General features: G+C 38.6%; 2 protein-coding genes across 2 annotated transcripts; both read right to left on the reverse strand.

Annotated features, from left to right (window-relative positions):
- Positions 1-490: 490 nt before the first annotated feature.
- slc35a1 (solute carrier family 35 member A1) lies at positions 491-7495 on the reverse strand. Its single transcript, XM_053336971.1, has 8 exons — positions 7319-7495; positions 6894-7074; positions 4474-4633; positions 2918-3070; positions 2741-2807; positions 2314-2490; positions 2083-2217; positions 491-1340 (listed from the first exon to the last, which is right to left on the reverse strand). The coding sequence occupies exons 1-8, from the start codon at positions 7326-7328 to the stop codon at positions 1207-1209; spliced, it is 1017 nt and encodes a 338-aa protein (XP_053192946.1). The 5' UTR covers positions 7329-7495; the 3' UTR covers positions 491-1206.
- Positions 7496-8821: 1326 nt separating this feature from the next.
- LOC128377089 (protein yippee-like 5) lies at positions 8822-11466 on the reverse strand. The gene is made up of 3 exons (XM_053336979.1): positions 11338-11466; positions 9983-10149; positions 8822-9266 (listed from the first exon to the last, which is right to left on the reverse strand). Exons 2-3 carry the CDS (start codon positions 10121-10123, stop codon positions 9045-9047), a joined length of 363 nt encoding a protein of 120 aa, XP_053192954.1. The 5' UTR covers positions 10124-10149; positions 11338-11466; the 3' UTR covers positions 8822-9044.
- Positions 11467-15487: the final 4021 nt, after the last annotated feature.

Raw genomic sequence — 15487 nt, forward strand, 5'->3', positions numbered from 1 at the left:
GACTGAAATACTGTCCATATAAAGAGTAGAAATTGTACTTTTAGGTTTTGATGCACACAAAACTACTACACAGGACTTTCTGGAGTAATAAAAAGGTTAAAAAAATACCCACAATGCTGTGCAACAAAACAAAAGGATTACGTTAACCACAAAAAAACGTGTTACTGTCCGGTCCTCAGTTTTTGATTATTGTAGAGCTGCAATGATTAATCAGTTAGTTGGCAACGATTCAATTAATCACACACTATTCTGATTCCAGGTTCTCAAATGTGACAATTTTCTGTTTTTTTTAGTCAGAGTAAACTGAATATGTTGCAGTTGTGGAGTGTTAGAACAGAACAAGACTTTGAGGACTGCATTATGGGCGTTTTATACACCAAAAAAACTAAGTGATTTATTGAAAGAATAATTTACAGATGAATCCATAATAAAAATTAGTTAGTAGTTATTGCTTGATATTATTTTGAGTAGAATTCAGAAATGACACTGGTTTGTAAATTAACACATTTCCATCCAGTTTTAATAAAAGCATTAAAACGACTTCAAAAACAGGATTCAGCACAAATGATGCTACAGTGATACAAAAGATGCAAGACACTGGAGATGATATTATAAACCACACATGCAGTTTGTCGCCATTCTTCTAGTACGTTCTCACATTCAGAATCAACAGTGATATGGACATAAGACACTCGCACTGCAGTTTGAAACAGACTAACTGCTGATTGAAAATAAAAACACTCTTTGACAAGGAGTTGTGATATATGTGTCTCCTATAAGATACGCGGAGGCATCAAAACGAGAGTAACAAAGTTCTGGTACTACTTATGACTCCACTCTGGCTGAGGTGGAGTTACAAGACGTCACTGATGCTTAAAGTTATTTACATATGTTAAAAGCAACTTCTTAAAAAGGGCCAGTTTCTCTTTTATATCAGTCGATTGCCCAAATCATTTTGGCATAAAAAAATTAAAGTTTGTTCAAATCATGTGTTTCATGGTACCATCACCAGTCGCACGTAGGTGGCTGCAAAGCATTTACAGACCTACATCTAAGTACTAAACAGAGAGCCAATCAAACTGAGTGTCTGTTTGAAAAATAACAGGAGTGGCTCTCAAATCCTCTCCCCCACCAGTGCACGGACTCCACCACCATGTCACCACAGAGCGACCCCAACACAGACCTAGTCCACTGTGGTGATAGAGGTCACACATCGATCAGTTTCTGTTTGGATTCCTTGTCCGTGTCCTGCCGGCTCAGCTTGGATGTGTCCTGCTTTGGAAGTCCATACAGATAAATGGACACACACACAAGGAGGGCTCCGCACATGAATGTGAACGCTGCAGAAGCGGGAAGGAAAGGAATTTGTTAAGATTAGGTAAATCAAACCATTTTTGAAAACTTTTTCCAGCATTTTTAATCTATTAAAGTTTTGAAGGTGAAGAAACAGGTAGAGAGAGTTATGACTGGACTTGAACCACAGACATTGCAGCCATGGTTATAGGTCTTAATCAGTGAACTACAGGGATCCCAGATCAAACTGTCCTTTGAATGAAAAAAATCTGCAATTCATTGGAAATAACTTAAAATAATTGAAATACTGTTGTATTTCAGTTGCTTTCTAGGACATTCTATGAAACTTTGGGACCTGTAAAATAAAGTTTGTAATCATGAGCAATCATCAAAACACTCAACATGTTTCGTTGGTCATTAGTTTAGACTGGCACTAACCAATGGCCACATAGTGTGGTGACGGTACATATAAGCTGCTTTATCAGATTACTCAGATTTAAACATGTAAACTAGACTTCTCCTTCATCACTCAGTCATTTGAAATTGTCCAGCTTTTTAGAATTGTTATGGTGAAGCCTTTGTATGTTTCTGAGACACTACTATGTTAAATGTATTGCAACAGTGAATCTTAAATCTAAAACAAAGAAATCTTTTATTGAGGCTGATATGAATGTTATAAACCTTAAATCATGAGTCCAGAGAACCATAAACACCTGCCTGCCTTTGTCCTGCCTGCAGAAACTGTAAAAATGTCTTCCTCAGTCATCACTGTGTTTGAGACCAACTTACTTATCTTTAATCCAAACAAGAGGACAGACGCCACCATTGAGAGAACAATGGCGGCCGCAGCAGAGAAGCCCTTCATGATGTTGTCAGTGTACTTCACCACCACCGATGTGTACAGACCTCCCACACTGGCCAGAACTGGCGGCGCACAGAGAGAGAGCAACATCAGTCACAACAATGTGAGGGGGAAAAAAGTGAAATCAAGTGAATATCTTCAGATTTAATGTTACTCACATACTACAAAGCACACCCAGGGTGTGTAACCGAAGAAGAAGCCTTTCTCCATGACCTTATCGCCATCGGTCATGTAAACACCGAGGAGGGTGACGACAATGCCCGACAGATACATCTGGATGTTTCTCACCCAGAGAGATGTGTCTGAGCTCTTCAACACCTTCTCAAAGTACACACCTTCATCAGAGAGAAGACAAAAACTGGTCAGGTGCATGACTCACTAAATATTTTATCACCTTCTTGTGAAACCAGTTGGTTTCAGTTTAATATTTACATATTGTGTGTCTGCTTGGTTGGACGACACTGTGGCACGTAGCAGATTAAGTTAAGACAGGGACTTTTATTGTAAGGTAGCTCAGCCAATATTGAACAAAAGGGTGGAACTACCACCTGTCATTTACACAGACACTTGCTGCACACGTTTTACCTGCAAACCCAGAGCAGAGGACAGCAATACCAATGGCCACAAAGCCAATAAAAGGGTTCTGCTCGACCTGGGGGGGGGAAAAAAGAGAGTCACTGATAGTGCGAGCAACAGGATGTGGATAATAAAGTCATGTACGTCACTATGACGATAACTGCATTTGGTTTGTGCCGAACCTACCTGAACTTTCGTGGCCTCTACGGGTTTCCACTGTACGAGTGTGACGCCCCCACAGAGCATGAAGACAGAGAACCACTGTAGCCGGCTCAGAGAGCGGTTCAGCATTAACACTGTGCACAGCGCCGTACATGGAATCTTCAGCTGATAAGTCACCTGCACAGAAAAACTGAGGTCAGAGCTGACATTGTCCGAAATCTGACATCCTATATGACAATATTTTAATAAAGAAAAACTTTTTCAGGTACGCCTTATTTCATACCGGGTATGTTTACAGGCACACAAATATTCCACTATTATTCTGAATATGATAATATTCTGAATTTGATACGGGTCATTTAGTCTTTGTATTTGTGTACCATAGTGTTTGGTGATTCCGAATTCAGCATTTACCAATTCAGACATGCTGACATTCCAGTCTTAGGAGCATTCTTTGGACATGAATACAGCCCATTCAAATTATGTCTCAACTGAGGACATACGACCCTCTCTTGCCTACAAGCAAAATGACACATGCTGAGAGGAATAAGAGCAGAGTGGAAAGCTGGAAAAACAGAGTCTCCATTACAGGAACAAAACAGATTGGTTGTCATTATCCAGCTACAAACTGAAGCACCAAAAACCTTCACTGTAGTCATCATCACAACCTTGGTTTAGTTTAGTTTAGTTTATTTGGATCCCCATTAGCTGTTACCCAGGCAACAGCTACTCTTCCTGGGGTCCATGTTAAAATAAATACAACCAATTACAATTACAATATAACATAAATGCATACTTAAATAGAGTCCTGATGTAGAGTTGATGTATTTCAAAAGTGTGACTTATTCTGTTAAATATAAGGATGTGTTTTGTATCCATCAAAATTAAGTATCAATATAGTATTGTTTGTTGTCTAAACTGCAGCTGAGGTTTTAAATGATACCCCAGCTTTAGATATGAATGAGAACAACCACCGTCTGTTACTGGAAACCATAAACTTTGTGCATTTATATTCATACAGTATTTGAGCTTTACTTCCCTATATGTGTTTGGTTCTTTTATCAGTTTATGATCATTAAAAATACAAAACACTTATAGATAAAACTAAATAAAATCAAATGTTATAATATTAATGTGTTCATTGAAGACGCCACAGTCTAATGCCTCAGCTGTGGAGCTGTATTTGATTAGGCTAACTACCCAATTACACCTTAGTCCAAGATATACCCACTCTCCTCAACGCAGCCAGCTACAGCTGATGGATCCAAAACACACAGCAGTGATGAAACATTGACTTATTTTACTTCCAGAAAGTAGTATTTGTACCGCTACCAAAATGATATAATTTGATGAAGATAGCGCTGATGTGTTTTAGTGAGAGTCATAGAGAGTCTGTGACCATATTTATAATTTGCAATCATTTTAATACCTTTTTTAAGTAAAAACCTGTAAAACAATCTCTTGTTTCAACTTACTCTGATGTAACTGCTGATGGTTAACACAGACAGTTCACAAATGACCACGCCTGCTATTGTGTAAAGCCTACGTACTTAACATCAAAAACAGGATTCAGATCATACCTGATAAACTGCTGCATCGAGGTTACTCAGGGCGATGAAGGCCATGTTATTCTGTACTGCATACACTACTGAGGGCACGCTCAGCTTCAGCAGCTCTTTAGGGCTGCAGAACACATGTTCCACTATGGCATTCTTCATCCTGATGGGGCTTCCTGTTTCTCTGGGAGAGGAGACATAAAAACAGACTGATCAAAACTGAGACAAAACTTTGTATGAAATACAAAGCTTAAATAAAAGTAGAGTGAATAATTTCCTGAATGTCCTTTTAAAATCTACATATGTTGATGGACCAGTGTTTAGAATTTAGAGGCATCTAGTGGAACGGCCTTGGAAGAAAGTATGTTTTATTAGTGTATAATCACCTGAAAATAAAAATGTTTTTGTTTTTGTGGCCTTAGAATGGTTCCTTTGTATCTACAGAGGAAGTGGGTCCTCTTCCACAGAGACCACCATGGTGCACCGCCATGTTTCTACAGTAGCTCAGACTGGACAAACTTAACACTGACTCTAGAGAGAGAACGCCTTTTACACAAGTTTCATGACCACTGAAGGTTCTCCTACACGCTTGGAAGGGGTGGGGAGGTGTGTTCAGTTGGTTGCAATCTGCTACCTCACCACTAGATGCCACTAAATCCCACACACTGGTCCTTTAAAAGGGACAAGTGTTTAGTGCACAAAGGTCACTCTTCAGGTTTTATTTGATTCAAAGTACAGAGAAAAAAATCCAGTGAGGCAACTTTCATTTTATATGTGGAAACAGTTTCCCCATAAATCATAAAGTAGCTGAAAATGTTGATATCTTAAAAACATGTATTGTTGTTGGTTTTCCTTGTCTTGTATCTATTCATCATTATTTATCAGTTTTATTTACATTTTAATCTTGTATCTTTCTCTTGGACTATCTTTCAAAGCCTTGAGTAGGATAAACAATTCCCAAGATCACAAACTTGATGCTTTATTTTTTAGTAAAATGTTATCTGAAATAAATATATCGCTCATGTTCTTTTATTAATTTCTAATTATTCTTACTGCTCATGTTATGATGCAGTTTTCTAATAATTGTATTATATTTTCAATGTTAGAATCTACTCAGTGTTTTTAATAACGCACCCCTTTTCCACCAAAGCAGTTCTAGTGCTGGTGCTGGTACACAACATAGACTGTATAAACACAATCGGTTCAACGGCGAACCAGCTGAGAACCAATTTGCTTTTCCACGGCTCAAGGTGGTTAGGGAGCCACATCATTACGTCACTGTATACGTCAGTTACGTCGTTACCTTCCCATAAAGACTCGCGCCAACTTCGAAGCAACAACAATGGTAGACTATGCGTTTGTACAGCTGTTGCTCCTGGCTCTATGAGGCTTAATTGGCATTCAAACACGGCAGATACAACGTATTTGTGCTGCTTGACAGGATTGACATGGTTAGGTTGGCCTTTGTTGTATGCCAGCGTTAGCCGGCACAGCTAACTCACAACACAAATATGTATGATTTTTACCATCAGTCAAATGTTCAAGGGATAATTCACCACTATTTGGTCTTGTTTGTTGTGGTTGGTCTCAATAATTTAAGTGGTTTGTTCTTCTAGTCCAGCAAAGAACTGGTGCCTCTCAACCGGTTTTTCTTGCCGGGAGCTGGTTCTTTGTCTGTCGAAACCAGGTTGAAACAGGAAAACCGGTTCGGTTCCAAATTAAGCACTGGCCCAGAACCAGCACTGGAACTACTTTGGTGAAAAAGAGGTAGAGAACACAAGTTAGAAGAGGAGTCCTGGTCTGACACCTCATGTCTCAGCTTGAGTCACAATTAGCAGCCAAGTAATCATACAGGTCTGAGGTTAGCACTAATACTGCTTACTATTATCACATCTATGAAACCACAGCGGGACAGGCACTGAATATAAAAACACCATTAGCCTGATAAAGGCCTGTAGTTGGTTGAAATGCTGCAAATAAAATAAATGATACATTCTGCGGGTCCTCCTTGCATCTACTAAAGTAATAACCCTCTCTACTTGTGAAAAATGTCTGACAATATACATGGACTGCTATTCACATCAGTGGTTTCCATGTTTTTTCAAGCTTTCTTCCAAAATTTACATCCCATGATTTGAATTACTCATCTCCACATGCTCCTCAAATAAAACTAAATAAGTCCTCTTACATTACAATGCAATGTGTGTGGAGGGGTCCCAGCTTTAATTTTAGGGGGTCATAAGACTAAACGTTGGGAGCTGATCCTGTGGTTTACATCCATCTACCTCATGTGATGATCCTGAGAGACTTTTACCAGACAACACCTATGAATCTGTACAGTTGTTTCTAATTCACTTCTTGTAAATTGTTTGAGTGCTTTTCTGGTCTTTGGAGTATCGTTTTTATTCAATTAACTGTGGTCAGTATAATGGAGTAACACTTACTTTGCGAGCATCCCCATGCTCAGTATTAATTTAATAACCTCAGTGATGCACACTGCGGTCGTGGAGAAGTACAGGTCCCCTGATGAGATGGTCCTTGTGTATCGTAGTGCTACCGTGTATGTAGCTGCCACCAGTGTCATCACTGTCAGGCAGTACAGCTTGAACACCACACTCACATTTTCTGAAGGGAGAAAGCGACAGTAAAATGTTAGCGAACAAGCTGTACCCAACTGATACATTTAATATATGACGTTACAGCGGCAATATACACCTTCATTACAACAGTTTACAACATCTACAACCACCGTCGTTAACCAAAAGAGACACTAGAAGTGACATATAGTGGCAAGAGGCTCATAATTTCAGCGTGTTGTAGAAAGCCGAAAGCTAACGTTAGCTTGAAAGGCTAACTGGTAAAAACTCACCGCCGGCCATTGTTGCTCTGGTTAGTGTCCGCCTGACTGTTGAGGAAATAAATAATCCAGCCAGCGTTACATGCCATGAAATCTGGCAGACGTGTCCACTGTTGAGGAAGGAATGTTGTCCAACCTGCAACACATCAAGGTGTAAACTTGAGCTTCCTGGATACTACCTGCTCCCATACCGCCTACATTCACCACAATGCAGCGCGATACCAATGGGTGACTAAGGGTGAGTTTGTTTTCCATGTCCTGAAATACCGGCGCTCCTCTATGGTAAATGCCAAGTCTCTCTCTCTCTCTCTCTCTCTCTCTCTCTCTCTCTCTCTCTCTCTCTCTCTCTTAAAGATTAGAGAAAAAGTCCAAAAACAGATTTGTGAATCAGAACTTTGTTTTTTCTTCTCTCCTCTCCCATTAATCATCTCATGACCCCTCACATATATCTGGTGACCCTTAGGAGGGGCTCCACCCCTATGTTGGGAACCACAACTAAACTCACTAATTGTATATAAAGTAGTTGAAATTATCTCCACCTCCAGTGGCTACAACAGTAACTGATGCTTCACTATTAATAACCTAATGATGTCATATATAATATATCAGTCAGAGGGACCAAACCTGTACTTTTACTGCAATACTTTAACTATTTTTGCCTTTTACCTAAATAGGATTTTTCATGCAGGACTTTTTGTGAAATTGAATATTTTAACATTGTTGTATTGGTACTGACGGACACATAAAGTAACACAAGACACATTTCAATAAATAAACATATGCTTGGATTTATTCATTTCTCCAGGTTTCATTCAAATAATTTGCCACCAGTCAATCTAAACATTTGAAGAATTGAAAATAAATCACTGACAAATTCACTAAAACACAACTAAGTGAAATGGCCACAGATACAAAGGACAACCTGTGGGAAATGAGCTGAAATAAATCAGATGGCTGGAAGAAGACATTTGCAGCAAGAGTGTATCGACATGCAAAAGAGAAAAGTTGCCTTCCATCACTGTAAAACATCTTGATCAACTCTCATCATTTATGATGAGGTAAAAATGAAGAGGGGATATTTGAGCTCTTTATAGGCCGAAACTGATACCTGCTTCATAGGAAATAAACATCCACAACACACTGATAATGATTAGCATTAATGTTCATTTTTTGTTTACACTTACATACTCGGGGATACAGCTAATATTTGAAGTATTTGAAATAAATAAACAGTTTCTAGCATAGCAACACCTTGAACACTTGCTAGAGAAGGAATGTTTTCCAGCATATCTCTTTGTAACTTAATGCAAATATATTTTTTCCACTTTTCTAAGTCAGACTCAACAGTCTCGACCGGCCCAATCTTCTGTTTAGATGACCAATGCCAGCAAATCTCTACATAACAATCTGAGCTTCTTGTAGGGAGACAGGAGTGAATCCTCTCCCTCTGACAGCGGCCCACATCCCAGCCTGTTGGACACATATTGAAAATGCAGGCGGTTCTAAAAGGGACTGACGAGCAATGGTGCTGCCCATTTTAACTCCTTAGATGGTTAAAGTTATGTGAAATTGTCCATCGCTTCTTGTTTGAACTTCCTGCGAACACCCAGCCTGTGATATAATTTTGGTGTAGCTCTAATCACAAATGGCGCACTGTCCATGCAAGTCCATGCACTGCTGCTGGAAGAAAAGCTGTAGAACGCATGGATGGATCATCGTAGCTGCAACTGAGGTGAACTCAGGAGGTGTCAGAGGGAACGTGCTCGAAGCCTTCGCTCTCCCTCACCAGCGCCCTCTCCAGGATGACGCGGCCCTCTTTGTAGCGCTGGCTCTCCTCCGTAGCGAACTCGTACATCCAGCCCAGCTTGCTGTTGCAGTTCTTGCAGCTGACGTCTCGCACCATGTGTCTTCCTGTCAGCATGACTCGGTCTTGCACCTCGCTGTGCTGCAGATTCACAACCTTTGAAAAGATGAGGAACAGACGGAATAGCAAAATGATTTAAATGATGTATCGCAGCTACAATAATTTTCATATATTGATCAATGGATAAACTGTCTATAAAATGTCAGATATGGTCAATAAATCCTCACAATCTCTCAGAGCCCAAGCTTGTGTATTTATATTACTTTTTTTTCTCCAGTTAACCCCAAAACTCCAAATATTTTAAATTTAGAAGTACATAAAAGGGACAAAATAGGAAAAATTGTCACATTTGAGAAGCTGGGACTATTGTGTTTGTCATCAACTATCAAAAATGTTGCCAATTAATTTTCTGCCAATGAAGAATTCATTAACCGACTTATCATCCATATGACAACCACAGTCATCAATAGATTATTATATAAATGAGATGCAATATTTCATAAAATGAGGCCTGATTTACTTTTCCAAGTTCCAAACTATTTTCAAAGTAGTTTTAATGTTTGTTTTTAAATGTCATAACATCATCGTTTATGAGGAATATTTTGTGCTTTGTGTTGACATGACAATCAGAAACCTCCTAAAATTTTGCTGAATATCAAATAAGGAAATGTCTTTAATGAGGAGCTGATCATTATGTGAATAACCCTCTTTGTTGGGACTTATATCACAATGTAGGCACAAAGAACTACAGTGGAGATAACTATCTGAGTCTGAGTCACCTGGTTCAGGTGAAGAAAATCATGTGTAGGTACCTTGTTGAACAAGAAGGCTCTGCCAGTGGCTCCAGTGAAGCGTGTGGAGATAAGCTCGGCTCTGTTGGTCAGGATGGTGTCACAGTTGGCACAGGAGAAGAGACGAGTCCCTCCAATGTGATCCAAGAAGATCCGCCCCATTTTGCTCAGTAGTAGGTGAGAGTGACCTAGAGTAAAGATGTGACAACAAACAAACAAATGATATTTTCTATTAAGTGTGAGTGATAAGACAGTGTATGCATTATGTACAGTGAGATCATGTAAATGTGTCTATCATATATATATATATATATATGTATATATAAATATTCCTTCACTATCTATGGTTGTATTCACCTATTAGTAATGTTGAAAATCAATACACAGGACTCAGGTAGTCTAGAAAGTGGATTATATGACAGGAAACATTGGTTATTATATTCTTATCAAACCTCTGAAACACAACCTAACCATTAAAGTGAAATCACAGATCGATTAATCAGTTAGTCAATTGTCAGAAAATTAATAATTTACAATTTTGATAATCAATTTATCTTTTTTTTTTTGGTCCTTTTTGAATGAAAAAAGGTGACATTTCTCTCATTTCAGCTTGTACAATGTGAGTATTTTCTGGTATCTTCCTTCCTATATCTGGACACGAGACATTTCAGGTTGCATCATGGAAAGCAGTGATCACCATTCTTCACCATTTTATAGATCAAACGACTAATTGATTAATCGAGACAAAAGTCGCTATTTGTAGCCATAAAGTGGGTCAATTAATTAGCTTACAATTTTGATAAATGATTAATCATTTAAGTTATTTGTCAAACAAACGTGAAAACATTTGCTGGTTACAGCTCATCCGTTGCAATAACTTACTGTATTTCTCTCTTTTAGGTCATTGTAATTGTTGTATTTTGGGACAGTTTTCAATATCCCCTCACAGTACAGTTAGTAGCATCATCGATTAACCCAGTAATCAAAATAAAACATTTAAAAAACCCGACAGATGAATTGACAATGAAGATAATCATTAGCTGTAGCCCTGTTAACCACACAGTTACATTATAAACGTCAAGCTCTCTTTTGTAATGAGTCACTGTAAAGAAAACAGAGTGATATTTACTGATTTATTCACTGATGCTGGAAATGATATGAATCACTTGAAGGCATCATTAGGCCTGGCATGTCAATGTTTACTTCAGGCGAGGGACAGTAAATAACACTGAACTGTGGTTTTACAGCTTCCCATCTTAACCAAATAGCTACACATAAATCTCCACCAGTAAGGGCTCAAACAGGGACAAAGTCAAAGTCACCCTAACAACAGCTAACAGGCCAAACTACGGTGAAGTCGAAGCCATATTTCTCACCTCAAAACAACCGTAGCTGATTTAGTAGTTGAATATGAAACGTAGATTTGCGTCTTTATTCGCCGATATGTCTTTATTCTCTGCAGATAAACACGTCCACTGTTGTTGTTGTTGTCAAACTCAGCCTTGGGGAGGAGGAGGAGGACCGTTGATGCTGACAGTCACAATGGCGTTTGTTTCCGTCAAGCTAACTAGAATGAGAACCGCATCATCCGCTACAGAACTTTCAAAATAAATCAATACTGATGAAAGCATTTTACGAAATTAAAACTTGTAGCAGCGCAATGGTATTCTGAACTGTACCATCTTGATCATAACCCTAATATTACACATGCAGCAGACCCTGTATTGAAGACTGAGGCCCACACACCCATGCTTATAACCAACTGTTATTATTTACAACGTCTGTGCTTTTATTTTGAATTGTAAATGGCCTGCGTATCTCTGGTAACTTGATGCAGCTCTGAATGATGAACAGCAGGGGGCAGTGTTGCTCTGATTTCTGCTGTTTCTTCACAAAATGCACTAACCTACAAACATGGGTTCTCAAAGTGGGGTACGGAGAGCCCTAGGGGTCTTTGAGGGAGTTCCAGGGGTCCCCAGCAAAAAGGGGAATAATTTATTTTCTCTATAATTCCATCTGCAAGTAACACAATCACAAAATGTATAACTGTGTTAGTCATGGGATTCACACACTTTCTGTGATAAAGCATCTAAAACATAAAATCTGATCAGATGTAGGATCCCAGGGCATTATTTTATCTATAGACTGTTTTTGTTGATGTTTAATCCATAGATAGTGGAAGTAGCCATGAGGACATCAGCCATTGGTTTGTGGACTCGCCCTATAACATGCACTGTTTTATCATTAAATGTATATGAAATGGGACCAAAATTTACAAAATGAACATCATGCTGTATTAAAGACTGACTTTATACTAGTGGTTAAGACCATAAACTCATCAGGAAACTGTTTACTGAGGTAATAAATCGAGTGAGAAGTAGGGCAATGTCTTCATGTAATAATTGGACATCTTTTTGGCATCAGTGGATCTGCCCGCTGTTGACCATTAGAGAGATTGCAGACTTCCGCATTAACTTCTTTTCTCAGATCCAGAACCAGCCGCTTGATCTTGATCAAATGGGGGTCTGTGGTCCAATTTGTGTCAGTTTAAGGATCCTTGATGTGATAATGTTTGAGGACCACTGTCCCATCACATGAATTGTTAAATTAGGGCTAAAACACCTTGGATCTTGACAGTGGTGGAACAAATATTCAAAACATTTTACTAAACCAAAAGTAGCAATAAAACATTGTATACATGCTTCCATTTGAAATCTCACTTGTAAAAGTAAAAGTACAAACTTAATATCAGAAAAATATGCTTAAAGAATAAATAGTAAAAGTACTAAAATGCTTTTCAATGTTGTAGTTGGTCAAGGTTTAACTAATTTGAATTACTTAGTATACTGTAGTGTTCAGGTGAATAGTAACTTTAGATATTTTAGATATGGAGCACAAGTGTAAAGTTGCATAAAATGGAAATACTAAAGTAAAATACAAGGGGTTTTCACTGATGTGACATCAGTCCCTGTTGTTTCCCATGTACTTTTTAATTGCATGAATTCATGTAATGCTGCAGACGGGTGAATAAAAGGAAGAATAATGATTTTCCAGCCTGCTGTGAAGAAGTAGGAGAAGGTGCACGTAGTCTGTTGGTTATCAATTGTTACAACCAATCTGGCATTGACCAAGGCCACCAAAGGACACATTTCCTGCCATCCTGCCAAGCCCTTATCATCACATACCATAAAAATTAATCCTCCTATTAGTGACACATTAACCTTCCCACCTTCCCAAGAAAATTTTACTTGCATCCGGATGAAAGACAGGTGTAACAGATACAGACTATACCGCAAACATTTTTGTTCCAGCCTCACATACCACTAACAGCATTTTATATGTCTGCACCAGATCTCAAACCCCCAGTGACAGTGAGCCAAAGGCATTAGCAAATGTCCCAAAGAACCACATAAATATCTCTCTTCTCCTGCATGACTGAGTGCATCTGTTGCCAAATCATGTTTTTGTGCTCTAAACAGCCAAAAAAAGAGTAATCAGTAATATCCATCTGCTGCTCCAGTTGGTGGGATATACAATATGAAGACAGCCCAGTCTGTCTTCCCTTTTTCTTGTAACACACACAGTGGTCTTTATTACTTAACGTTGCTAAACAGACTCTCAGAGGATTTTCTGCTCCCTCCAAAACTGCCAAATTGATTCTTCATATTTAGACCTTTAGTCTATTTTTCCATTTCATCTCAGACAAGACATTCAATCTTCTGCTGTTGCCTAAAATTAAATGATTAGGAAGCTTATTTTTTGCTGTTTCCAAAATCAATTGCTTCTTTTTGTCTTTGCTGGCTGACCTCACTGCTTTACATTGATTAAAACATCAGTGTTATAGGTAATATCAAAAATAGTAATGACATCAAACACTGCAGGGCTGAAAAGTTCAACACAACCAGTGAGAAAAGATACACATAAAAAAGTACTTAAGTCTCAGAGACAGACTAGGAAGAAAAAGCCAATAAAAAGCAATAAATAAAGCAAAGCAGCTATTCAAAAAGCCTGTATGAATAAAAACACTTTCAGCTGCTTCATAAAGATGTCACAGAAGTCTAGGTTCAAAGCGATAACGGGAGCATTCCATAACTTGAGTGCAACAACTTGAAAAGCTCAGTCACTTCTGGTTTTATAGCAGGTAACAGTCATCTCTATCAGAAGACCTAAGAGTCCGGCTAGGTGTATAAAGGAGGAGGAAGTCAACGATATACTAGTGCTTGACCATGCAAGGCTCTTAAAGGTTAGCATTGGTATTTTAAACTGGATGTGAAATCTAATAGGAAGTCAGTGCAGAAAGAATACTGTTATTGACATGTGTGACATATGTGTTGACTAAAAGCTAAGCAGGTGTATTTTGGACAGATTGGAGACTGTTCAATGAAGTCTGATTTAAACAGGTAGAAAGAGTGTTACAATAATCCGAACGAGAAGAAATAAAAGCAAGAATAATCATCTCCATCTCAGCCTTGATGGTTTGTGGAGGATGAATCCTGGTTTCTCCTTCCATCATCATTTTGTCTATTATATATAACAGTTTGGTTTGATTCTTAATCTAGTTTCTCTGTCCTTGACTTGCTGTTGACCAAAACCTATGACTGACTCCTGTTGGTGCCACTTTTTTCTTTGCCTTGTCCTCTAAAGTCTTGTCTGAAGATAAGAGCATGAGGAAACTTTAGTTGTAGGTCAAGAAAGGCCAATCAGTTTTTAATTGTTTGTGCAGATTGCATTCAGCATCAGCATGACTGAATGTAACTACAGGACAAACTGTTCAGCCCAACTAAGCCTGTTCAAAGATTAGGCTCGATCAGGGAGATAAAAAAACAGCTAGGGGTTCATGCTGAGTTAATGTCCTTGGGAGAAGATAACGGACTGTAAAGACAGTGCGATCTCATATCTGGATTACGGTAATCACGCTTTGAGTTGACTGTTAAGTTCGTGACAGCGTTTAAAGCTCTGCAAAATTCGAGATCTGCTAATAGCGACAAATAAACAACAGAAAGATCATGAACTTACAAATGTACTCACTTTTGTTAACTGCGGACCAAACCTCAACTTTAAAAGAGTCCTTTAAAAAGTGTGTGCTGTATTTGCTTCTACGGGCATGTGCACAACTTTGTAAGTGATTTTATGCCTGCAGGATTAGAGACACCATATATTTCATGGCATACGGACATTAACAGTAAAAAAAAAAAATCACGCTAGATGTTTTCTTAACCTTTCTTGACCCTCCTGCTGTCTATCCCTCACCTCACTAATCAGAAAAGAGATAAGCGATAGTGAAGATTTATAACACTGTAGCATCACTGTTATGCAAAAGAGAACTTATTTCCTTGGCAGTGTTGCAGTGATGACTCCATCAAGATATTAACTAAGCACATTACTTAACTCTTTATCTTTTTCCAATCTGTCAGGTCATGCTCACCTCATCCAAAACATTATTTCATTAAAGAGAAAAAAATAACTCTCTAGAAAGCTCAGAACAGAGTTGTAGCGTCACACAAGTAACTCATGTACTGACATACT

This window comes from Scomber japonicus, chromosome 17, assembly GCF_027409825.1.
Source record: "Scomber japonicus isolate fScoJap1 chromosome 17, fScoJap1.pri, whole genome shotgun sequence".
NCBI lineage: Eukaryota > Metazoa > Chordata > Actinopteri > Scombriformes > Scombridae > Scomber > Scomber japonicus.

Bases quoted from the DNA above. Each gene is read 5' to 3' on its own strand.
- slc35a1 (XM_053336971.1), bottom strand. The intron at 3,071-4,473 runs GTATGATCTGAA...TTTTCTGTGCAG, and splicing joins TCGATGCAGCAGTTTATCAG to GTGACTTATCAGCTGAAGAT. The intron at 2,491-2,740 runs GTAAAACGTGTG...TCTCTGATGAAG, and splicing joins CCTCTGCTCTGGGTTTGCAG to GTGTGTACTTTGAGAAGGTG.
- LOC128377089 (XM_053336979.1), bottom strand. From the start codon at position 10,123: ATGGGGCGGATCTTCTTGGATCACATTGGAGGGACTCGTCTCTTCTCC. The intron at 9,267-9,982 runs GTACCTACACAT...ATCTTTTCAAAG, and splicing joins GAGCCTTCTTGTTCAACAAG to GTTGTGAATCTGCAGCACAG.